Source organism: Vigna unguiculata, chromosome 5 (genome assembly GCF_037176805.1).
Source record: "Vigna unguiculata cultivar grain cowpea cultivar isolate G323 ecotype 2 chromosome 5, ASM3717680v1, whole genome shotgun sequence".
Classification (NCBI taxonomy): domain Eukaryota; kingdom Viridiplantae; phylum Streptophyta; class Magnoliopsida; order Fabales; family Fabaceae; genus Vigna; species Vigna unguiculata.
The window spans coordinates 9524848-9549869 of record NC_140796.1 but is presented as its reverse complement, the minus strand read 5'-3'; the positions used below and the strand labels follow the sequence as shown (position 1 = coordinate 9549869).

Sequence of the window (25022 nt, the reverse complement as noted above, 5' to 3'; positions counted from 1 at the left end):
GATATTATTTAGAACACAACCACTTATGGTCAATACCAAAAAATGTTTACGAAGAATGTGATCTAAAAGATCACAAGTTCTGTCATGTGAAGGATGTGGTGTCTTAAAACATATACGTTATCACTCTTCTAGATTGCTAATGAACAACAACAATAGTCTTTCTAACAATTACAAGGTTTGAAAACTTAAGATTGTGTGCTCGTTTGTTAACCATCATTCTTCAAACATGTCTTCTATAATTAAAACTTGAGAAGAAAAAGAAAACCATTACACATATTTTGTAGTCATTGTGAGAACTTTTAGAAAAATGTTATTCTTCTAACGTTTGCCTATATTCAAGCTTAAAGAAGCATTAACCAAAAGAAGTGAATATTTAAATTTCATTCCTCTTTAAGCAACATTCAAAAGGTGGTAAGACTAAACACACCTTGATTAGAGAGTTTTTTCTAAACTGAACAAAAACATAAAATGGAATGAGTGCATGCAAGATGGTTAACCACGTCGAATCTTTATTGCCCTTCTAGAAATCTCTTATGTAGATTTGTGTTATCTCAAACACATAGACATAAAAAACAACTAAAATCAAATTGTTGACTCCCTTACCTGATATATACAATTAAACTTACCATTTTAAACTGATCATTTAGCTTGACAACATATTATATTACTAATACCATTTTAAGATCATAAAATGTTAATTATTTCAACCAATGATTTAAAACAACTCCACTCATCTAAAATTTACTAGAGCTCTAAACAAAACAAAATGAAATAAAAACTCTAAAACTTTAGTCACTTATAAATCTATTATCAAAACGACCAAAACACCAATTAAAAGAAAAATTAATTAATAAAAAATAACAAAAAACTTACAAAGAGCGAATTAAGTACAACTAAAATGAAATTACAAATAATAGAAAATTACAAAACAGAAAATAAACGTAATTTATATCAACATTCAGTCAAATAGAAATGTTTTATATGAAAATATTACCCCTAAGAGTACAATTTATATGAAAATATTTAAAATTACTAAGATTATTCCTCAATACAAGATCACATTACTATTCATTAATATAATAGTTGGAATGTAAAGAGAACATAAAGAGAAAGAATAAAATGAAGTAAGAAACAGAATGATTGGAGGCCAAACATAATGGATGATGTGATCCATTTTACATTCATTAAAATCAAACACGCTTGGTTATTGCAAGTGTGTGAAACGTGCACGGATGTTCAACACCACCCTTTTACTCCATCAACTACTTCCACGCGCTTCATCCACGCGTCCTTTTGAAATTTGAATGTAAATTAATTAACTTTATTTTTAGATGAACTTGTGAGAAAAAAAATATATAAACAAAATAATAGCTACATAAAGTCACAAACAAATTTGTGAAACATGTTGAGTGCAGATAATGAAAACTGTTTCCTTGTTAATAACTTGTCAATATATTATGTTTTTGTTTCATTCTTAAGTCTTATTCAAGTGTAGTGGGATAGAGACTTGTTATTTATATTCAACAAAAATATAATTACTTAACTAGTAATTTCTTATTAGCCCTTTTATTTAGTGCTATTAAGTCATAAATATCTTGAGTCATTTTCGCTTTCTGAAAATAAGTCTAAAGATATTTGTTGTGTAAATGGTTGTTTTGGTATAACTATCAAAGACGAGATATTTTTTTTTAGAGAAAATTAATAAGATTATGTTTGAATTAGTTTATATATATAAACACTTATGAAATAGAAACAAAAGTAAAAATTGAAAATATCATAAATAAATTTTAGTTCAATAGTAAGTCAAAACGAGTTTTTAATAACTTAAAATTTATTTTGTGATAGAAGAGTATTATTTTTAATGTATTTTTTATAATTTTTTATCAATTTTTCTCAACAAAAGAATTAAGTTTTGTTTGTATAGAAAAAATAACGGTTAATGAAATATAAAATATTTTAAGTCTGGTTTTAAAATAATTATTAAAAATTATAAACCTTATCATAATAATTATATTAGTTATTTATATTATTACAGTGTTTCAATTAAAATTAATTATTTTTTATATATTTTGTATGAAATTAATTTATTAGTTATCATTCATTTTTTTTCTATTATATATCAAGTTGTGACGGACTTGAATTTTTTCAGGTTATTATCATTACGGTGAATGTTCATGAAAAACGATCGTCAAGATTATTAAAAGAAATCATAATCTAAATAATAAAAGTAAGTGTTAAGTTTTATTTAGATAAATTTCAGGAAAAAAAATCGTAAGGGAAGAAATAAAAAAAATCAATTTTGTAAAAATTAACTTAAATATTTAAAATAAATTAGATTATTATTTTTTTACAAAAATTAGAATGTGATGAATTAATTTATTTATTTGCTTTGTACTTTTTTTAAGACAGCTAACAAGTGTCCTCTAGACATTATGAAATTTAAAATACTTTATAATTAAAAGTATCATTAATTCATTCTTGTTATAACTTCTCATGCATTTCTATAGTAAATTTTAATTAAAAGAATATATTGAATTCTTTAACCTAGTTAGTAATATATTTTTTTTTTTAAAATAGTTATCAAGAAGGCAAGTATGATGACAATGATGATGTTCATTTTGAAACTTTTTTCAAGAAATAAAACCTATCACTTTATTCTACTGATTTTTCATCTGAAAATTAAGGTATTGAATAAAGATGTATCACTACTTCATTTAAAATGTGTTATCTTTAATATGGATGAGTTGGTGAATATTATTAATTGATGTTAGAAAGGAAAAGTTATGAACACAAAAATAAAAATGGTGAACTTAACTCTCATTAATAGAGCACCCAAATAATTTGCTATATACTTTCATCACACGCATTTTTACTCATGCCAAGTCCATCCATTGAATTATATCACTATCTATGTGAAATTTTTAACATGTATCTTTCATAATTAGAAGAAAAGCACATTTCAAATATAAAGTTTATAGGAATAATTCGTGTGATTAATTCTTAATATATTAAGAAAAACTTATGTTGAATATAAATTTTATATGATTAAATTCATACATGTAGTCAACATAAATAATTGATGCTTTGACAAGGCAATAGCGGTTATTATTACTTTAAAATTTAAATATAAAATTAACTTAAATTTATAAAGTTTAGAAATATGTTTGAACAAATTTTATATAAGAACTTTTAAAAGAAAAAGTACAATGCATTTCTCTATTTAATTTTTTATTTTTTAAATTATGTATGAATGCACAAAAAACTGTTTTTTTTTTAAAGTATTTAAGCAATATGTTCTTAAGGAAACTTCTGCATATCTAAAATAAAACTATGTAAGGTCCTAATAATATATATATATATATATATATATATATATATATATATATATATATATAAAAGAATGTTGGAAAAAATATTTTCTTTTAAGTTTAGTTAGTTTCTTTGTTACTATATGTGATATTATCTATTCTTGTGTCTAGTGTCTAGTATAATTATAAGAGTTTACATCAAACACAATACTGAACAAATAATTTAAAATATCAATATAGTATGTTATATTACATGACATATATCAATCACATATCACATATTAACCTAGGTAACACTATAACACCTTAATAAATTACACATGAATTTACATTGAATCCTCAATTTTATTATTCAAAGTAATTTATCACATTAGATACTTTATAAAATAAATTATTATGTCCCACTAGATATTAACAATCTAATGACTCATCAAAATACTATTTCAGGACAATTTTTTACATTTACTTTACAAGAGTTTAATGCACAAATCTCTTTCTATTTTTAACTGCTTGATGTCTTAATTTATATGATGTAGATCACTAGTAAAATTAGGACATATTCTTTCTATAATAAATTTCGTGTTTAACATTATACAATATCATTTTAGGTATTTCTTATTACATATCCATAAAAATATCACAAGATAATATGTATCAACATATCACATTAGGCCACAATATTATATAACTATTCACATATAATATACATAAATAAGTATATCTTATATGTAAATGCATCTCATCATCATCATCATCATCATCATTATTATTATTATTATTATTATTATTATTATTATATATAACACATGCACATTTCACCAATATGCTACAACACCGTCAAATGTACATCACTTAAGGGAGATCCTAAAAAAATTCTTCACTTGAATGATCTCACATTACTTCAACAACATTAGTTTCTTATGAGAGAAATTCAATTTTAATTCTCTATATCTCAAACAATCACTCATTAATTAAATGATCATCACTCAAGCGTGACATCAATACTTGAGTGAGAAGAATTGTATAAACTAACAAATTCCAAAAATACCAAAAACGTTATTTATTTAAAGTTTGAGTGAACATATCCATAAACACTATATCCTTAGACTTTAGTATTAAACAATCACTTGTGACTTCATGATTGACACGAGAACAATTTGTCTAAATTCCTCTTATATCAAAATCTAGAACCATAACTTTAGTGATATATTATGTTATTTAAACATCTATATTTGGCTAATACTGAGTAGTGCATATAATGGTTACTCAACACTAAGGTGATATCCTATTGCTCAAACCATATATTTTCAAAATCATAAAATTCTATGTTTGACAAACTTTCCTATACCTACCCTCTTATACCATATTTTAATTATATATAACACCCATTACACCCTCAAAACAATTATCATTCCTTCTTAAACTCCATATTAATATTACAATTTCCCCACAATTTAAAAATGGTGTGCACAATCCTATTCTAACATCCATATTACTCCAAACAAAGAAAAAGTACTAACCTTTCTATATAAACATGAGAATATGTACTTAAGTATAACTCTCATTGCCAAGAGGTAACATGTCTAAAATCCAATAATTTGTTGATATTTCTTAAAATTCACATATGACATATCATGACATTATTTCAAAATCGGTTTAAAACTGACTCATTTATCACAAAACATAAATAAAAAAAATTTTTTTTGTTTTGATGGTTTTATTTAACTCTTGATGGATATATAATTATTATAGTATAGTGTAACACGTGGAGGGGATGGCATGGCGAAGGATTTATTATAGGTCCATTAATTGGCCCCTCCTAAGAATTATTTGTTTACACAAACAACAGACAGCAAGAAGAGGACGACATACCAAACTTTTATTTCTTTACTTTTCTATTCCGAAGAAGATAGTACGGGGAAAGGACACACAAATACCCCTTCACTCAACACTTCATTTTCTTCATTAACATAAAATCAAACTTCTTCTTCTTCTTATAGCCCCACATCAAATCAAACATTTTCTACTATTTTAACATTCTTTCAAACACTTTTTCATTCAATTACTATTTTTTTACGATATCAAATTTTAATGAACATTTAATTAAAATTGACTAATGTAATTGATCTTCATAATTAAAGTTAATTACTTTTTGTTCTAATCGGGTTTAAGAATTGTTCTTCAATTTCAATTATAATTGGTAACACGCCGATTCACATTCATCTAGCTCGTGGTCAAATCTTCACCATTAAACAAGTGACATCAATCTTATTTATTTTTCATCATTTAATACTTTCATCTGCATTAACATGTAAAACTCAATATTTTAACCTCAAATTTTACATTTGTCGAAACTTTAAATTCAGCATTCATTTTATAATTAGGTTAATATATTAAATTTTATAAAAATATTTTAAAAATCTATTCAAAACAAATTAAAACGATGTAAACACTATTTCCTTATATTTATTTATTTATTTCATGCATTTAATTAATAACAATTACACAAAAACATAAACAACGACAAAGAGAGAGATCGTTGAAAAAATATTGATTAAATGTATAAATATATATATTTAAAAAAAGTTTTACAATTTTAAAAATTATCCATAATTAAAAACTAAATTTAGGTCATAATTAAATTATTCATTGTAAGTGTAAAAAATAATGTATATGTTTAAATATATTTATTTATTACATACAACCTTTAATTTGAATAAAAATTACTAATATACACTCCCTTACTTTTTAGAAATAACGTACTAACATATTATTACTTTAATTATCTTAAAATATAACTAAAACATAACGTGAATTTGCTTGTACAAAAATAGATACCTATTCGGTGCGATATTCAAACTACAACAATAATTCAGAATAAAATACCATATATTTTTATTGTACACGTTTTTTTGTAACGAAACTGTTATACCGGTACTACTGCTACTAAAGCAATTACAGGTTTTCAAAACTGAAACGTTTCAAAACAAATTTGACGTCACTGTAATAAAAGTGGGAAAATTTTAGCTCATTAAAAAAACATTTCAATAATTTTAATATGAAATTTTAAAAAGTGCTAAAATGGAAACTACGTGATTATGTGCTTTTGTCTATGCATTTTATTATAGTTATATATTAATTAAAGATAAAAAAAATAATGGAGTAAATAAATACATGAGTAAATCTAAATATTTGCCTGATATTTTATAATATATTTTGGTTTTATGTAAATTTTTCAAAGGAATGATGTTTTACCCTATACCATATACGAAAACTAAAGTATGTGATACCGTATACGAAAAGTATTTACATTACATCACATCCAACGTGCCATTGGGAGCTATATCCTCATAAAAAGTGGGAGAAATTCTCATTCGGAGAAGAACACGAGATTGACACAAAGCAGAGAACGGAAGTGGCCGTTTCAACGGCCACCTCCACGTCAGCATCAACGCCCTGTTACCCACCACCACCCTTACCACCTCTTATTTTCCCAAAAAAAAAAAAAATGAAGAGAAAAATAAAGCACAGAGGAACAAACCCTGGAATCTCTGTGCCCGAAAAAATAGAGAGAACCCTCCATATATTATTTTTATTTTTATTTTAAATTTAAATAAATAAATATTCGCGAACCCGATTTTGTTCTCTTGACAGCTTCAATTGTTCTCGACTCCGAAAGCTCCACCGTTGAAAAACGGAAGATGCAGCACAACATCTTCAACTCCATTCGTAGCATGAAAATCATGGACGCTTGTAAGGGCACGCAGGTCCACGCGCTCAAACCCTCCGCCACCGCCACTGCTGCCGCTGCCGATCGGAGCTCAGTCAGTGCAGCTGATAAACTGCTGCACACTTCGCTCGACCATTCCAAAACCCCGACCGGTCGAACCAAAACGGTTTCGATTACAGCTTCCAGACACGACGCTGTTTCGGAGACTCTTCTCCCGTGCGGGCTTCCGGCTTCAGAGCTTCTGGAACCTTCGATTGAGCCTTCCTTGAAGCCCTTGGACTTTGTGGAAACCCTCGCCCGCGTGCATCGGAGGGCTGAGAGTTGCGAAGCGCTCGAGAAATCCGAGGTGTATTTGGAGCAATGCGCGGTGTTGCGTGGCCTGCCGGATCCGAAGCTGTTCCGCCGGGGGCTGCGTGAGGCTCGGAGGCACGCGGCGGAGGTGCACGCGAAGGTTGTACTGGCTTCGTGGCTGAGGTATGAGCGGAGAGAGGATGAGCTTGTGGGATCGAATTCGATGGATTGCTGTGGAAGAAACCTTGAGTGTCCCAAGGCTAGTTTGGTCCCCGGGTATGATCATGAATCGGTGTTTGATCGTTGTACGTGTTTTCGTAGAGAGATAGTTAGTGATTGTGTTGTTCGTAGTCAGGAATGCGAACGAGAGTGTTCCACTTCGAGTGAATATGTTGATGGTAGTGGTGATCGTGATGGTGAAGATGATGATGATGTGTTTTTCTGCATTGGTGATAGTGAAATTAGTTGTAGAAGGTACTCTATGGCTGCACTTTCAAGGCCGTTTGAGACAATGTTGTGTGGTGGATTTCTTGAGTGTAGAAGGGAGAAGATAAATTTCTCTATGAATTGTGTTTCTGTTGAGGCAATGATGGCTGTTGAGGTTTTTAGTAGAACCAAGAGGCTGAGTGAGTTTCCTCCTAATGTTATTCTGGAGATGCTTTCTTTTGCGAACAAGTTTTGTTGTGAGGAGATGAAGCATGCTTGTGACACGCATTTGGCTTCTCTGGTTTTGGATATGGATGATGCGGTGTTGCTGATTGAGTATGGACTGGAGGAGACTGCATATCTGCTTGTGGCGGCTTGCTTGCAGGTGTTTCTGAGGGAGCTTCCTGGTTCGTTGCAGCGATGGAGTGTTATGAAGTTGTTTTGTAGTCCTGAGGGTAGGGATAGATTGGCCCTTGTGGGGCACGTGTCGTTTGTGCTGTATTATTTTTTGAGTCAGGTTGCGATGGAGGAAGAATTGAGGTCTAACATGACAGTGATGCTCTTGGAAAGATTGGGAGAGTGTGCGGTGGAGGGTTGGCAGAAACAACTTGCTTATCACCAATTGGGAGTTGTTATGCTTGAGAGAAAGGAATACAAAGATGCACAACGTTGGTTTGAGGCTGCTGTGGAGGCAGGACATGTTTATTCTTTAGTGGGCGTTGCAAGGGCCAAGTATAAGCTTGGTCACGTGTCTTCGGCATATGAGATGATAAACTCCCTTACAGAAAATTACAAACCAGCTGGTTGGATGTATCAGGAGAGGTCTTTATATTGCACTGGGAAAGAGAAAATGTTGGACTTGCTCTCTGCAACTGAATTGGATCCAACTCTTTCTTTTCCATACAAATACAAGGCTGTTTGTTTGCTGGAGGAGAATAAGATTGGAGCTGCCATTTCTGAAATTGATAAAATAATTGGTTTCAAGGTATCTCCGGACTGCCTTGAGTTGAGAGCTTGGTTTTTTATTGCTATGAAGGATTATGAAGGAGCCCTCAGAGATGTCAGGGCAATTTTGACGCTGGATCCAAATTATATGGTGTTCTATGGGAATATGCATGGTGGTCACTTGGTAGAACTCCTCCGCCCTGTTGCTCAGCAGTGGAGCCAGGCTGATTGCTGGATGCAATTGTATGACAGATGGTCATCTGTCGATGATATTGGTTCTTTGGCTGTTGTACACAAAATGTTGGAAAATGACCCTGGGAAAAGTATCTTACGCTTCCGTCAATCACTCCTTCTATTGAGGTACGAATAAGCCTTACATCAATTCAAGTATAATGTTTGAAACCTTGTAAGTTGTTTTCTGAAAAAGTTCTCACTAAATGGAATTATTTTCTGTTGGTTATTTTGTTGTTCTCTCTGTTATTAGCAAGGGTGATTCATGTCTAAATATAACTATATCTGTCTCTGTAATTCTTTTTCAATTTAAACTGAATTTAATCATGAACATATTTCTGCACGGAATTTGTTGCTAAATAGATTAGTTTGTTATGATAACTAGTGACCTTGTAGAATATTTAAATTGGAGAAAAATATAGCATCGTCATTGATCATCATCCACCAAACTAGAAAAGTAACCAGGTACTGTAGAACAGTTTTATTTGCACCTTAAATGATCCGGTTGGTGCTCTTAAGAAGGTGAAATTTAAGCCTAACCAAATTTCACAAATCCAACATGAAAGATGAGATTTGTACCCATTTATATCTTTTGATTTGGTCATATCTTTAATCGATGTGAGATTTCTAATACACTCCCTCATGTCGAGAACTGAACATCTCAAGCGTGGGATTTACGAGTAAATTTGAAATCGGATGACATGATAGATCCAATAAACTTGACTAGGATAGACTCCGAATGACTCTTGTATCATTTTAAAAAAGTAGAATTTAAACTTACCTCAACCTTACATAACTGTACTTATAAGGTTAGGTTTACACATATTTATATATTTTAATTTAGTCATATCTCTAGTTGATGTAGGATCTTCATCAAATTCCTTTTTGTTTGGGTTGAGTTGGGTTTTGTGCTTCTAGATTTTTTTCAGTTCATATGAGCATTAAAATGAAGATTTTTATTGCATAGAGTAGGAAAAAGGAAAAAATGAAACAAATTTTGTTTTCTGTTTATGGAAAGTGAGAGGTAAGAAGGGGGGGAATTCACAATCCAAGAGCACGTAAAAAGTCGTGGTATTTCCTATTCCCTTTTCTCCATACTAGATTGGGGCATCTCAATTTTCCCAAGCCAGATATCTTTCCTTAGTTAAAAGATTTAAAATCAATAGCAAGCCCTTGTGGACATACTTTAAGAGCCCTCTTACGCAGTAACTGTCTTCCTGAACCTTTAATCCACAGCATGAACAATGCAGTATATGTAGAAATTACAGAATTGATGGGTAATAGAAGGTAATATAATAATTTGCTGTTGGAAATTATATACAGGGCTGAGTTTTAAAATTGAGATGTTTGCTTGCGTTTTTTAAACGGTTGTAGGTTTTTGATCCTGGCCATGTTCTTTTTTGTTGTGTTATTGTATCCTACTGCACTTTCTACCAGTAAGATAGATGAAAGCTGATATCTCTTTATCTCTTTTTCAAGGCTGGTCAGATGATTCAAGTGTATAGTTTTTTCACTAGTTTTTTACTTTTCAGTATCTACAGCAAATAAGTATGCAATGCATAACCTCTTTCTAATTTTTGCATGTTAATCACATTAGTTATTTGATTAGTGTTTCAGCCCTTTATTATTTTTACTGCCTCAGCATGACCCTGTTCACTGTAGGTATTGATGCTTCTAACCTTGTAGGTTAAATTCTCAGAAGGCAGCCATGCGCAGTTTGCGTCTAGCAAGAAATCATTCATGTTCAGCTCATGAAAGACTTGTCTATGAAGGATGGATATTGTATGACACTGGTTATCGTGAAGAAGCGTTGGCAAAAGCTGAGGAGTCCATTTCTATTCAAAGGTCATTTGAAGCTTTCTTTCTCAAAGCTTATGCCCTAGCTGACTCGAGTCTTGATTCAGAGTCTTCGAAGTATGTGATCAATCTCTTGGAGGAAGCTCTTAGATGCCCCTCAGACGGTCTTCGCAAAGGACAAGTGAGTACTATACTTATTTCAGATTAAATTAAACATGTTAACTGGATTTAAGTGCTGAAACAATAAATTTACAAACGCCATTCTTGTACATTGTAGGCGCTGAATAATTTAGGTAGCGTATATGTAGATTGTGGCAAGTTGGACCTTGCTGCTGACTGCTACAAGCATGCACTTAACATCAAGCATACACGAGCACATCAAGGGTTAGCACGTGTATATCATCTTAAAGAACAGCACAAAGCTGCATATGATGAGATGACAAAACTGATAGCAAAGGCCAGGAATAATGCATCTGCGTATGAGAAACGTTCAGAATATTGTGATCGTGACATGGCAAAGAGTGATCTTAGTTTGGCAACACAGTTGGATCCCCTAAGGACTTACCCTTACAGATATAGGGCAGCAGGTAATCTTCATACAACTAATTATATTTTTCTCTATTCTTGTCTTTATTTCTTTTGTAGGTGTGGAGTGAAATAGGACTATAGAAGGGGCCTTTGTTGTGATTGTTAGCCATATTTGTATGTCAAACATTTTGTTTTGGCTGATTTGGATCCTTGCCTGTTATAGCTATAATGGTTTTGGCATTGAGTGGATGTTAGAGATGCTGTAATCTTTCATTGTGTGAGTTTTAGTGCCTCGTGATCAATTGAAGAAATAATATGTTTTGGACTTTGGGAGATCTGGTTTTGATGAAATATTGTGTTGGTTATGTTTTCTGATTTGGACATCCATTTCTGGGGTTCATTTGTTCCCTTGCAAAACATATAACTACCAACACAGACATCGTGGGACCTTTGTTTTGACTGTAAGCTCATTGTATATTTCAAGCATTTTCATGGCTGATGATGGCTGATGCAAATCCCTGCCAGTTATAGCTGTAGAGGATATGGCATCGAGTGGATTTTAGAGATTCTGCAATCTTTCATTATATACTGAACAACATTTTTCCTTTACACTGGCTTCTAGAACCACAAGATCAATTAAGGATGTAATATGATTGTGGGAATCTCATTTTAAGGAAACATTATGGTTTGGATTTGTTAAATGATTAGGACATCCCTTTCAGGGGTGCTTTTCCTGTCAAAAAACTTGGAACTTTCAACACAAACTTTGACCCTCATGTGGCTACGTCGTCTTAAGCATTTAGAGAAGTTAGGTGAGAGAAGTCTATGAATATCAATTATATTAATTATAGACATATTTGGGCAAACTTCATAAACGCTTTAGGAAATAAAAATAAAACAAGTTTCTCAATAACTTAAAATTACCTTGTGCACAAGTTAAAAGATAAAAATTTAGAAAAACCAAGAGAACTTCTAGAAATTAGCTTATACATAAGCTATTTCAACTTTAGGAGAAACTTATATCATTCATTCATTGTATTTTTTCTTTTGAAAGTCCTTACAGAGAAGTTTGTCCACATATAAGTTTATTTTAACTTATGGAAGAAACAGCTTTCTGGGGAGCTTTTTGAATTAAGCTGAAAACAGCTTATGTATATATCATAAGCTATTTTCCTAAGCTTTTCTTACTCAACTACCGATGTCATAAGACTAAATCCGAAAAAGCAATAAATAAACTCTTCCAAACAAGCCCTTAATCCATTTTCATAATCTTCTCTCGTCATCAATGGTATGATATCTAGCCCATAAACTTTATTTTGCTCTTCTTTATCTTGTAGCAGGCTATTATTGATGCTCATCATTGTAACTTGGATAGATTTTTCTGCCATCTTTAAAATATTAATAATTTCCCTATTTTTTGGGGGACTCATTTTAATAATGTTAAAATTATGATGATTATTGTATTGTGCACTTGAGATTAAAAACAGAGAAATATATTTCTAGAGGGCTTAAAGAACCCTTTTCATGTTCTTCTATTTATATTGATAAAGAGTTAATACAACAGGAAGATGGAAGGTCAAGGGACTGTCCTAGACTGCTAGGTACAGTAGAGATAACCCAACACACTACTCCCTACTTTAGTCTCACTCACTATACTAACATAAGTAGACTTAATAATTATTCCAACAGGTACAACTTTCATAAAGCTGCTTTTTGGGTGTATGTACCTACCCTAAAGGGTTGAGTGGTATAGTAACTTTTTCATGTAATGCATTCTTCTCTGCTTCATAAATAGAAAGTATAGATCACGTGAGTAAGTGAATCACTGATTTTTCATCGCATCCAAATTCAAGTTGGTGTCAAGAGCTCTGTCGCTGGACCACCTCTGTTGTCACAGCCTGCTCTCCACTTGTGAAGTTGTGATTAGGTGTGTGTGCCTCAAGAAGCGTGACCGAACCCCGCTATTTGTGTGGCCAAAATCTTCACAATGCCCCATTATGCGCTGATCTTCATCAGCCCTTTACTAGGCTCATGTGTCCCACTTGCCGCCTTCCCTGTGTCAGAATCACACGAGATAGTTATTGCTCTTCTTGTCAGTATCTTTTTGGCACACTTTTGTCTTTGCCTTTCTGTTTGACGCATGTAAATAGCATATTAGGGCTCTCTCTCCTCACGGCTTAGGGTTTTTTCCCCTCTCTTCTCAAATCTATTTGTGGCCTTTTGTCTCTGGAAAGGCTTCTACTATTTCTGCCCTTTGTTTTGCTACTTCTCATATTACCACGAAAAAATCAAGTGGAAGAACTACTTATCTTGGTCCACATCAGTAGAGTTATGGTTCCTTGGTCAAGTATACCATGATCATTTGAAAGTCAATGCTGTTCTCAATTTAGATAAATTTTAGAGGCAGAAACTTCACTTTCATTTATTGTTGTGTTATGGCAGTCAATTGAACATGATTTTTGAGAAATAATTAGATTCTTTAAGACATGCCCTTTTTTTTTTGCTAATGAATGACATTCAACTTCTCTTTGATGTGACTCAAAGAGCCTCTCACACAAATTAATCATAATATGATTTCACACATAGAAAAAGCTTGGGTTAGAAGAATTAAAGAGATTTCTTGTGGATGATTCATTGGAGGATATCAACAAAAAACTTCATAAATTGCACATGGTCCTAATTCTGAGAAGTCTACACTGGGATTTTGATCATGTACAAGACAAAATTTTAGTTGGTGATCAAGTTCCTTCTATGAACAGCTTAGTCACTAGAATTTTTCAGATGCCTACCTTGTTAAAAGATAAAAGTTCAATTGAAGTTATTGAAACATCAATAATGCTAGTACCACGAGTAAATGGAGGTCATAGAAACCACGAAGGACATGGTGGATGGAGTGGACGTCCTTAATGCACATAGGGCAAAAGAATAGGTCAACCAATAGAGTTGCTACTCCTTGCATGGTTTTCCTAACAAGGCAACCTATGCGCCTAAATATGAAGAGGAGAGTTCAAGTCTCTAATGAAGAGTAGCAAGAATATTTGAGGCTTAAATTTGAAATATTCAACCATCAAGGTCAATCTTCTTCAATGCCAAGTGTTTCAACTACTTGTATTTCTCAACTTGTGGAAGGTCAAGGTCTATGAATACTTAAATTAGGTGTCATTGATCATATGTCTGGAAATATTTCTTCATTCTCATTTATCTCTTCTCAAAAAGTTCGCCAACTTGTTAATGTGGCCCATGGATCCTATTAGAAGTGGGCTTTAAGTCTAACTCAACCCCACAAAATTGGCTTGTAAGGTGAGGTCTGCACCTCACTTATATATTGTGAATTGGCCTTATCTCTAGTTGATGTGGGACTTCCAACACACCCCCTCACGCCGAGGTATATTCATCTCGTGCGTGGGACAAGAAATTAGTGGGTGGTCCGGCCCGATATCAGGTGTAATAGAATGTCCAAGAAAGTTCGCTAGGATAGGCTCTAACTTGGCTTTGATACCATATTAGAAGTGGGCTTTAAGTCTAACTCAACCCCACAAAACCGGCTTGTAAGGTGAGGTCTGCACCTTACTTATATATTATGAATTGGCCTCATCTTTAGTCGATGTGGGACTTCCAATAGATCCAAATTGACATCTCAAGGAATTGGTGAAGTTCCTTTATCTCCTTTAAATCTTTATTTTGTCTTGTACATTACGCATTGTCCTCATAATTTGGTCTCCTTTAGCCATTAACTCACTCTTTAAGTTGTTTTTGTAATCTTTGATACTAATTCCTTTATCATTCGGCGGGAACATGGTATAGATCGTTTGATTGATGAAGGACATGAATCATGAGACTTTATTACCTGAAAACAAGCCCAACCGTGCCCTGTTTTGCTACCTCAACTCTAAAGCTTTTGCATGATTGTCTGGGTCACCCAAGTCAAGTTGAAGATAATAGCTCCAATTCTTAAGCAACTCAAGTGTCAAAATGTGAATCATGTCAAATAGAAAAACATATTAAGTCATCATTTCCAAAACAAACTGAAAACAAATGTAACTTCGTTTCTCTACTAGTGATTTAGATATTTGGTGACCTAGCCGTATCACATCTTATGTAGTCGGAATGGTTAGTCAATTCAAGCAGAATCCTCATATTAATCACTGAAATGCTGAAGTTTGTATTGATAGGTATATAAAAAAGGCTCATGGACAAGGATTGTTGTATGATGACAAAGGAAATACTCAAATTATAGGGTATTGTGATGCAAATTGGGTTGATTGTCCCATACAAAAGATGCATCACAGGATATTGTGTATTCATTGAAGGGAATATTGTCTCTTAGAAGAGTAAGAAATAAAATGTTAAGTCCTATCTAGTGCAAAAGCTGAATATAGATCCATGACGTCGTCGACTTGTGAGCTTGCATGGATTAGACAACTTCCTCAAGAGTGAAATTTTGTGAAGTTGAACAAATGAAGTTGAATTGTGATAATCAAACAACCCTTCTTATTACTTTCAATTCTGTGTATCATGAAAGGACCAAACACATAGAGATCAGTTGTTATTTTATTAGGGAGAAGCTGTTGTCCAAGGAACTCTTTAGTGGATTTATCAGCTCTAATGACCAGCTTGCATACATTCTCATTAAGTTCTTGAGAGGGCTTAGAATTCAGTTTATATATTCTAAGCTTGGTGCATACAATTTATATGCTCCAGCTTGAGAGGGAGTCTTAAAATTATGATTATTATTGTCTTGTACAGCTTCCATGTAGCTATTTTTTCAATTAATAACTACTTGAACAAAATGATTTTCTACCCATCAGCTGTCTTCATTTATTTGTTTATGTACCCTAACTTCACTTTTTAAAGTTAGCATCATTTGTGGTTAAGTTTCCTCCAATCTAAATTAAATGCTGCATCCATGCTAGCTTGCATCCATGCTCCTTATCTTAACTTAAACTTGCATTAATTGTAGTTCATTAAAACCTCTCGCATCATGGTGAAAGGTTATGTGAAATAATACATGTTTCTTGGACTCTTGAGTATAAAATGAGCTTTAGGCATTGCCTTAAGTCTTGGAGGAGTACTATACTATAGTAGTTTATATATTTGTATGACTGTTGATAACATGCCTATCAAATTTCACTTTTCTGGAGGGTGTCTTGCTCATTTTTGGCTATTTTATCTTGACACCAGCAACCATTGAAATTGAGCTTATTCTTGTCTGATAGCCTAAATCATTGATAGCCTAAATCATTTTTTGTTGTTTTTTATTTTGGCCTTAATTCATGTATATTATTTTGTTTGCTATTAACGATGAGACAGAATAATGCCATCATGTTTCTGTCTTGAATCCTTGAAACCTGTTTATGAATTGTCTTACACTCCTCAGTATGCACATAACTTGTCAAGTTTGACATGCGGTCTCTTTCTCTCAGTTTTAATGGATGATCACAAGGAAGATGAAGCAATAGCGGAGCTTTCAAGGGCCATTGGTTTTAAGCCAGATTTGCAACTGTTACATCTTCGAGCAGCATTTCATGATTCAATGGGTGATTATATTTCTACCGTCCGAGATTGTGAAGCGGCCCTTTGTCTTGATCCTAGCCATGCTGAGACGTTAGAGCTTTGTAATAAAGCACGGGAGCGAATTAATGAACAAAAGTGAGTCAAAAACCAATGATCTGGTGTTTTCGGAGTGTTCCTTATGGTGGTGGTGACAAGCCTATTCTTGTCAACCTATACTTTTTTACACCTCACGACCCAGTTATCATCAGTTATATTTATCTGTTGGATTTTGTCTCCTGAAACAGTCTGATCTACTTATCTTTTAGGCTAACCTTGTGGATGTTGAATTACAAAAGTGAAAGGGTAAGTTAGAAAGATCATTTTGGATTGAAACTGAAGGGGGAGTGAGGAAGATAGCTTGTAAATATATGTACTGAATTATGGTTTTGCCAGCTATGGATGCAGATGTCACTGCTGTTTCCAATATACAACACCGGCAGGGATGGTTATAAGTTACCACAGTTTTAGACAAACTTGTACATGAAGGTCAGTTTGTTGTGCAACAGATGTCAACATGTTTGGATTACCGGCGTGGAGCTTCCAAAATTACTTTGAAGCAAGAGATACACATGTTATTCTTTTTGCAAAATTTCTGAACGGTATTCCAATCGAAGACTTAGATATTTACCACAAATTTTTTGGCCTAGCAATCGCCAATTCACATTGTGTTGTTTTTCAGTCCTCTCTGTTGTATAAACACAATTGCCTTGCAACTCCATTTAACTGTGTATTGTAACACAGTTCTCTTTGGAGAACTATATCCATACCAGCTATGAAAGTTTTCATCTATTCAATTCGTCAATATTTTTCTTTTTACCCCTAACCCTACATACTCTAAATGATTTTTCTGTTGATTATTTAAATTTACCTAAACATGTCTACTTTGTGATACGTTCGTTTATTGAAAAGTTTAAACATGTTCATCTCAGTTCAGCTGCTTCTGTGTACACGACAGGTTTTTGTTCTTCTTCTTCGTCCTTTAGCGTTGCATATATTAGCACCCACACCTTTTCGAATTATTTAACTTCAAATATCTGGCTTCCCGTTTTCCTCCCACATGGAAGGGGATTATCAACTCACCCGTGACCATTTTAAAGCAGGACTCGGTTTAATGATTTTCACGAGATATCTATATTTTCAACTGATTATTCCACTCAACTAACTCGATCCAATATTCTCTCTAATCAAGATTTTAATGATTTAACGAACCTTTTCCAATTAATTAGATGTTTCTGATAGTCCTTCCGGTCACAGAAAAATCTGGAAGCCATGGATTCCAAACGACCTCGAAAGTTAAACTTCAATGCACCTCTTTTGTCAACAAAGCGTTTTGGTTTTTCAGGTGTTGCAGATACATCATGCTCCTCAAGTGTTCCATTTTCATGGGAACAAGCCCCAGGGAAACCAAAAGCCATGGAGGGGAGTGATAGCATCTATGGAGACATAGACACCCCGCGGCTAAGACCACCTCCTTGCCTTTGGCATCCACTAGAAGAAGCAGCCAAAGCTGAAGTGTACACCAATGTTCTTGCATTTGATGAAGATGATGGTTGCGATGGCGACAATGAAGAAGATGACGACAAGAAGAATGATTCTTTCTCTGATGCAATGGATGTTTTGTCTCTCTCCGAAGCACTAGACATTATGCAACAATCAGACACAGCTCTCAGTGAAAGCAATAATGGGTTTAGATTAAAGGTTTCAGAGTCTGATGGCTGTGAATCTCCAACCTACATGATCAACCGTTTTCTTCCTGATGCCAATGCATTGGCTGCATCCTCTGAAGGTTTTCTCAAAGGTTCCACTAAGCACTCATATGCTTCTTCTCCAAAAGGTTGTGGCTTGGAATTTATCTTCTCTTGGCTTGTGAAGAATAATAAGCTTTGTGGTATAAAGAGTCCTGTCCTCCCATCATCTACAAATGTGCTGAAGAGTCGACACAGTTCAGAACACAAGAAACATCGTTTATCAATTCACAGGCCCTGCAAAAATGTGAAAGAACATACCTGAGGAATGCAGTGATCTACTGGATTAATATTTGGTTACCAATTTCTTTTCTTCATTTTTCTTTTTCTTATCTTCTACTTTCCTGCACAAACAATATGATCATCTTGTTTAATTGGAGTACAACAAAAACTCGATCCCATTTGGGTAGTTAAATTCATTTCATGTAGTGATTCAGAATTGCAGAGAACATGTAGAATTAGACACAAAATAATAATGTTCGTGTTGACAAAGAACATTAATCGTAACTTCAACTGATAATGTTGAAGAACCTTCAATACAATTTGGAAGAATGCCACATAAACCAAGTAACATAGTTTCTAGATCGTTTAACGCAAAACACTTCTAACATATTCACACAAATCAATAAAAATAATTAATTTAATGGATTTGTTTTAGTTTTAAAACAATATTACAAATATAATATACGATATTTTCCATTAATATTAATTACTTTCGTTATTCGTTAATAAGAAAATAAAAGGAAAAGAAATTTAATACTTTATATAAATTGTAAAAAAAGCCTTAAAAAAAGAGCAATTAATTTCTTCTAAATTTGTCTGGTATTAAAAGATCAAAGGAGTATCTGTATCTTATTTCAATAAAATAATAATAATAATAATAATTTAGAATATTATTTAAATTTCAAATCAAACATAGGCCGATACACTAACTTTACCTATTTAAATGTAGTGACTATTAATTGTTACATAAAAATTCAGAATGAACATTTGGTTTATTTTTAAAAATAAATCACCTGACTAAATTTAATATTTAAAAAGAAAAGGAAAAAAGTTACAAAATAATTCCACATGATTATAAAGACATTGGTTTAATTTTACATTTTACCATCCCATCATCCCATTATCATTGTGTTGTACATTTATTATTCAACTTTATTTCTTAGACAATTCATCATTATATATTTATAGTTTTATACACTTTACTAATAACTTACATGGCTCTTAAATATGACCATCATGTTATTATTAATTTTTATTGTAAAATAGTATCGTTTTATCATCAACATGATGAAATGTACGGAAAATATTTTAATATTAAAATGTGCAAAGATTTAAAGCTTATTAACACATCAACTTGAGAATATTCATCCTTTACTCCTCTTCCTTCTTAACACATCAACTTGAGAAAGAAACCAAGTCAAACTATTTGTAATTAATCTATCAAACTTTTCATTTAACATTTGAGAAAGATAGCATATCACTATTGGAGGATTTTCATGAAAGGTTTGCTATTTAATTGATTGTAAAATTAGATTGAATATAAATATATGGAAAGTTCTTATTTGATCGATATAAACATTTTATAACCCGAAATTTGTAAAATATAAAATACTAATTATAACTTAAAAATTAGATCGAATTTATCTTATTTGATTCCGCTGTATATATTAATATTAGTTATTTGATATTCTAATCAAAATTCATTATTTACATGGCTTTTAAAATAGTTATTATATAAGTTAAAAAATTATCTTTTTGACCCTTTCACACATATCAATTTTGGAATTTTATCTAATGTAATAATTATCCGACAAGATTAGTTAACAATAACGTCTAAATTTCTTTAAAAAGAACGTCTGAATTTGCTAAACGTGAAAGTTAGAAAACAAGTAAAAATTTCTTCAACGTCAAAGTGTTTATTAAATGACTTTAACATCTATCAAATCACTTACCACATCTATCTCATCTTCAAACAGTGACAATAGAAAAAGCCTTTAAAGCAACAAAAGTTTAGAATGAGACCTTCTTTTTTTTTTATAAAACAAAAAATTAATAAAAGTATTTAATTTAGACAAACTTTTTTCCAGTATATTTTGAATTTTATAAACCAATGAAAAAACACAGTTTAATTGTTATTGCACTAAACTATATAATAATAAAACATGTATAAATAATAACAGAAAAAAAAATTTGAAAGATTAAGGACAAGGACTTGGTCTGACTTTTACTCAGGCTAATTCTTTCAAAGTATATTATCATAAATTTTCGAGTGTGTTTAAATCTACAGTAATGATTTTTTTCAACTTATTAAAATTGAAATGTAATAATTTAATAAAATTATTAACCATCGATGGCATTAAGATTTTTATATTCAAAATTTAAATAATTTTTCATCCTTTCTGAATTGTTAATTGAGATAATAACAGTTCTAGAAAACTTTTCGTATTTTAATTTTTGTCCATGATATTTAAACTAACAGTTTGTCCCTGTATATGTAAACATTCCCAAATTTTAATCCTTAAAACGAATACTTTTTTTACTGATAAGAAATTTTTAGTTGAATATTTTACAAAAATACAAAATACAAATATTAATGTATACAAATTTGAAGAAAAAAAAACAAAAATAGAAGGAATAAAAACAAAATTACAATCAGTTAAATGTTTGTTCTCTTTAACTTAATATAAATGCTGTTGTAATTTATATTAATTGTCTCGTTTTAACTTAATATAAATGCTGTTGTAATTTATATTAATTGTCTCGTAATAGAGATTAAGTAGATCGAGTCATAATCGAATTGTAATAATTAAACTGTTATACTATTTAAAAATAAAAAAATTATATCTTAACTAATAACTATAATTTTTGATCTACCGAATAAGTATTTGTTTCCAAAACCAAACCTTATTCATTTCTTCCCCTTATAACACTCATCAGCGGATTAAGCAAAGCAAATCTTATATCGCCAAAAACAACGTTAGTTTTTGGTTGGTTATATATTAATACAAAGAAATGAAAGAATTACACAAGAACTATGAATATATATTCAGAGAAATTAATACACCGGTAGAAAATGCTACAACATGATTATTTGCTATCTACCAGCATCCAAGGACTTGGTACTCATGCTCATGGAGGACAAATACCCAGAAGTTTCAACAGTTCTCAAAGATGGCGTGACTTCTAAGAAACCCGAGTTCATTCTGCTGCTGCCATTAGAATAACCACCATATCCCAAATCACCAATATCAGGAAGAGGGTCATCAAAGTTCAGATACCTCGTAACTTGTTTCATGCTAGGTCTACAATCTGATCTATGTTGAGTGCATAGTAAACCCAACTTCAGAACCAACTCAACTTCTTCCTCATCATAAACTGAATCCAGCTTAGGATCAACCACCTCAAGAATCTGACCCAAATGGTAGTTCTCAATCGCCCATTCCACCAAGAAAAACTGATCCGAATCAAGAGGCCTCTTACCCGTCACCACTTCAAGGAGCACAACCCCAAATGCATACACATCAGTTCTTGTAGAAGCTTTTCCCGTGCGAGTTAACTCTGGTGCAATGTACCCAATGGTTCCAACCACACTCGTTGTGTGTGATACTTCACCATGGTTATAGAGCCTTGCAAGTCCAAAGTCACCTAAACGAGCATTCAAGTTTCCATCTATCAGAATGTTACTAGTTTTCACGTCTCTATGGATCACCACTTGCTCCCACTCTTCATGCAAGTACAATAGTCCAGCACTGATTCCTTTGAGAATGTTGAATCTTTGCCCCCAGTTCAATACAACGTTGTTGTTGGGTTTGTATAGGACACAATCAAGGCTTCCGTTTGTAATGAAATCATAGACTAGAAGGAGATCATTCTTTTTCTTGCACCATCCCTGAAGGTTCACCAAATTTTTGTGTCTCAACCTTCCCAAGCTTTCTATCTCAGCTGCAAATTCCCTCATTCCGTGGAAAGGGCTTCTCACAATCCTCTTAACAGCAACTTCAGTTCCTGAACTTGGTAACACACCCTTGTACACAGCACCAAACCCTCCAATTCCAATTAGTTGACTCTCTTTGAACCCTTTTGTGGCAAGGTGAAGATCTTTGTATCTGAACCTGTGAGGACAATCCATTTCCCAGTCCTCAAGAACCTCAAAATCCATGTATCTCTTGTAACATGTCAGAAGAATTAGAACACACAAAAGGCTCAAAGTCAAAGCAGACAAGATGCCAATTGCAACGTTGACCCAAGGAAATGACGATGGATCTTCCTCCTTGGGTGGTGGCTTTGGAAGATTAGACATATTCAACGAAGCCGCAACACCGTTCACTGCAAAACTCCACCCTAGAAGATAATGAGAGCTTGTTTCCAAACCAGTTGATGCTGAGAAACCGACAAACATGTTTTCCTTCATAACGTTGGAAAGGTCAACGTTGTAGTTCTTAATAAGTGGTGTGCTGGGTTTTGATAATTTCCAAGGAGCTATAGTTACATTCAGAATTCTCTTTTCACCATCATACTCTATCCAAGCTTGAACAGCATCAACCTTGGCCATTCTGAAATCCTCCTTTACACTCTCAGTACCCTCTTCAATGTATGCAGCTGGTTCAGTAATCCCTGAGTCCATTCCGTTTACATTCACCCCAACATGGTTTCCTTCGGTGTCTGCGTCACCTTTGTAACCATTCACAGTGTCAAACTCCACCGCAAAGATGTGATTTGAGGCATTCCCATCATTGGAGGGGTTAAAAAGACCAAGATAGTGGCCAGCATCAGCCTCAGGAAAGTGTGTTGATGGTGCTATGGTGAAGGCAAGGCCAAAGCCACCAGAACCAGAACTAGGGGATACAATTGAGAAAACAAAGTAGGTGGTGAAGGAAAAAGCATAGGGTTCAAGGGGAGGGTCTGTTATGTTGAGCATTTGAAAGGGTGTTTTGTAGAATGCATGGCCTATGATATTGGTTGATCTGTTGGTGAGTTTCAGTAAACGACTGGTTTTGATGATGGAAGATCCTTCGAGGCTTATTTCACTGTTTTCATCGAAGCCTTCAAAGATCAAAGCATTGGTTTGGTGTAAGAGAAAGGGAAAGAGGAGAAAGAGAAGAAGAGCTTGAGAAGCCATAAGAGATAATTAATAAACCAGTGCTGAGAAATGAATCCAGAGTGTGGGGGCCTTTATTTAAGTACTGAATTGGTCAAAGACAAGAACATGCAACGAAAGTCTTCTTTGTCATGTTCTGACATGTGAACGTTAATGCCACGAACCAACCTAGTGTAGACGCCAATGTAACTTTTTTCAGAATTTTTTGGAATTATATTTTTCATATATATCATTTTACAAAACTTGGATGAAGTTTTTTTTTTCCAACTAATTTTTTGCTCTTTTAATACAAGAATACAAGACAGTTTTTGTTTGAATAACTTTGTATGTTTGAATAACTTTATTTAAACCATGCAAGGTTATTGATTCAGATAGAATGGTTAAAAACAAAGTTGAAGTTGATTATAAAGATTAAACATATAATTAAGGATGGTACCTATATAAGGGTTTGTTTAAAGACGTTTAAAGTAAAATAGGCAAATTAAGAATACAAGGGGAATGAAATTAAAAATGGGTAATACATGAAGTTAATATCAACTTAGGACTTCTAGAGATGATGTCATATATGACAAGATCAAATCAATAATTGCATGTATATATACACACACAAAATTTAAGGAGTTTTAATACATAGGAATCAAATTGAAAAAATCTACAAGTACGTGTATGAACTAAATATTCTCTCTTGCACTTTTTTTTTTATATATAAAGGATAGTATAAAGTTGTAATGTCAAAATATAAAAACCAAAAAGTATTGGAAAACTTTCTATAATATACTCTTACCGACACAATTTAGTATTAGTGTTATTGAAATCCATAAAATCACAAATAAGACCTATTGACAAATATGAATAGTAAATTTTGTTTTTTTTTTTTATAATATTCAATCTATAACAAGTAGAGTACATGCAAGAGTCATACTAAAATATAAAGGTAATTTCACGAATTTTTGTGTAACTTAATAATATAATAAAAGAATATGTTGCATAGTATTTTTCCGGTATTTTTCGATAGTTATTGTATTTGATCTAGAATATGTAAGACTAGTAGTTTAAAATGGTGACATTCCAATGTTCTTGGATGAAAGTGTAATGTTCTTCCTTTGAAGGCAATTGAATATACGTGTTTTTTTTTTCCGATGAAAATGGGTTTGAAAATTCAGAAGTTGTGTCCCACCATTAGAAAATGGTGAAGCTCATGAGAAAGAAGAGATTATGAAGAACCAGAAAGTGTAGAAGTTGGAATTGAAAGTCTTGGGCAAGTTGATTTATTTTGCGTAATGGGATAAGACCGCAAACTGCAACCATATTATTATTATTTCTTTGGGTTTGTTGTGGTTTTGAAATTGCCAAGTGCACCCTTCTAT

General features: G+C 32.6%; 2 protein-coding genes and 1 pseudogene across 4 annotated transcripts; 2 read left to right on the top strand and 1 right to left on the bottom strand.

Moving 5' to 3' along the window:
* Positions 1–6676: 6676 nt before the first annotated feature.
* On the top strand, positions 6677–17611 carry LOC114183130 (ethylene-overproduction protein 1-like). Of its 3 annotated transcripts, none has more exons than XM_085673176.1 (5): positions 6677–9060; positions 10618–10909; positions 11006–11315; positions 16680–16905; positions 17203–17611. In XM_085673176.1, the coding sequence occupies exons 1-5, from the start codon at positions 7010–7012 to the stop codon at positions 17291–17293; spliced, it is 2970 nt and encodes a 989-aa protein (XP_085529302.1). In that variant the 5' UTR covers positions 6677–7009; the 3' UTR covers positions 17294–17611. The 3 variants fall into 3 exon arrangements, 2 of the variants coding, with proteins under 2 accessions (XP_085529302.1, XP_027925827.2); XR_003604298.2 differs by having other exon boundaries at positions 6678–9060; positions 16680–17112; XM_028070026.2 differs by having other exon boundaries at positions 6678–9060; positions 16680–17611.
* A 147-nt stretch (positions 17612–17758) lies between these two features.
* LOC114183131 (uncharacterized) lies at positions 17759–19003 on the top strand. The gene has a single exon (XM_028070027.2). The coding sequence runs from the start codon at positions 18079–18081 to the stop codon at positions 18817–18819; it is 741 nt and encodes a 246-aa protein (XP_027925828.2). The 5' UTR covers positions 17759–18078; the 3' UTR covers positions 18820–19003.
* Positions 19004–21569: 2566 nt separating this feature from the next.
* LOC114184811 (putative L-type lectin-domain containing receptor kinase VI.1 pseudogene) lies at positions 21570–23702 on the bottom strand (annotated as a pseudogene).
* Positions 23703–25022: the final 1320 nt, after the last annotated feature.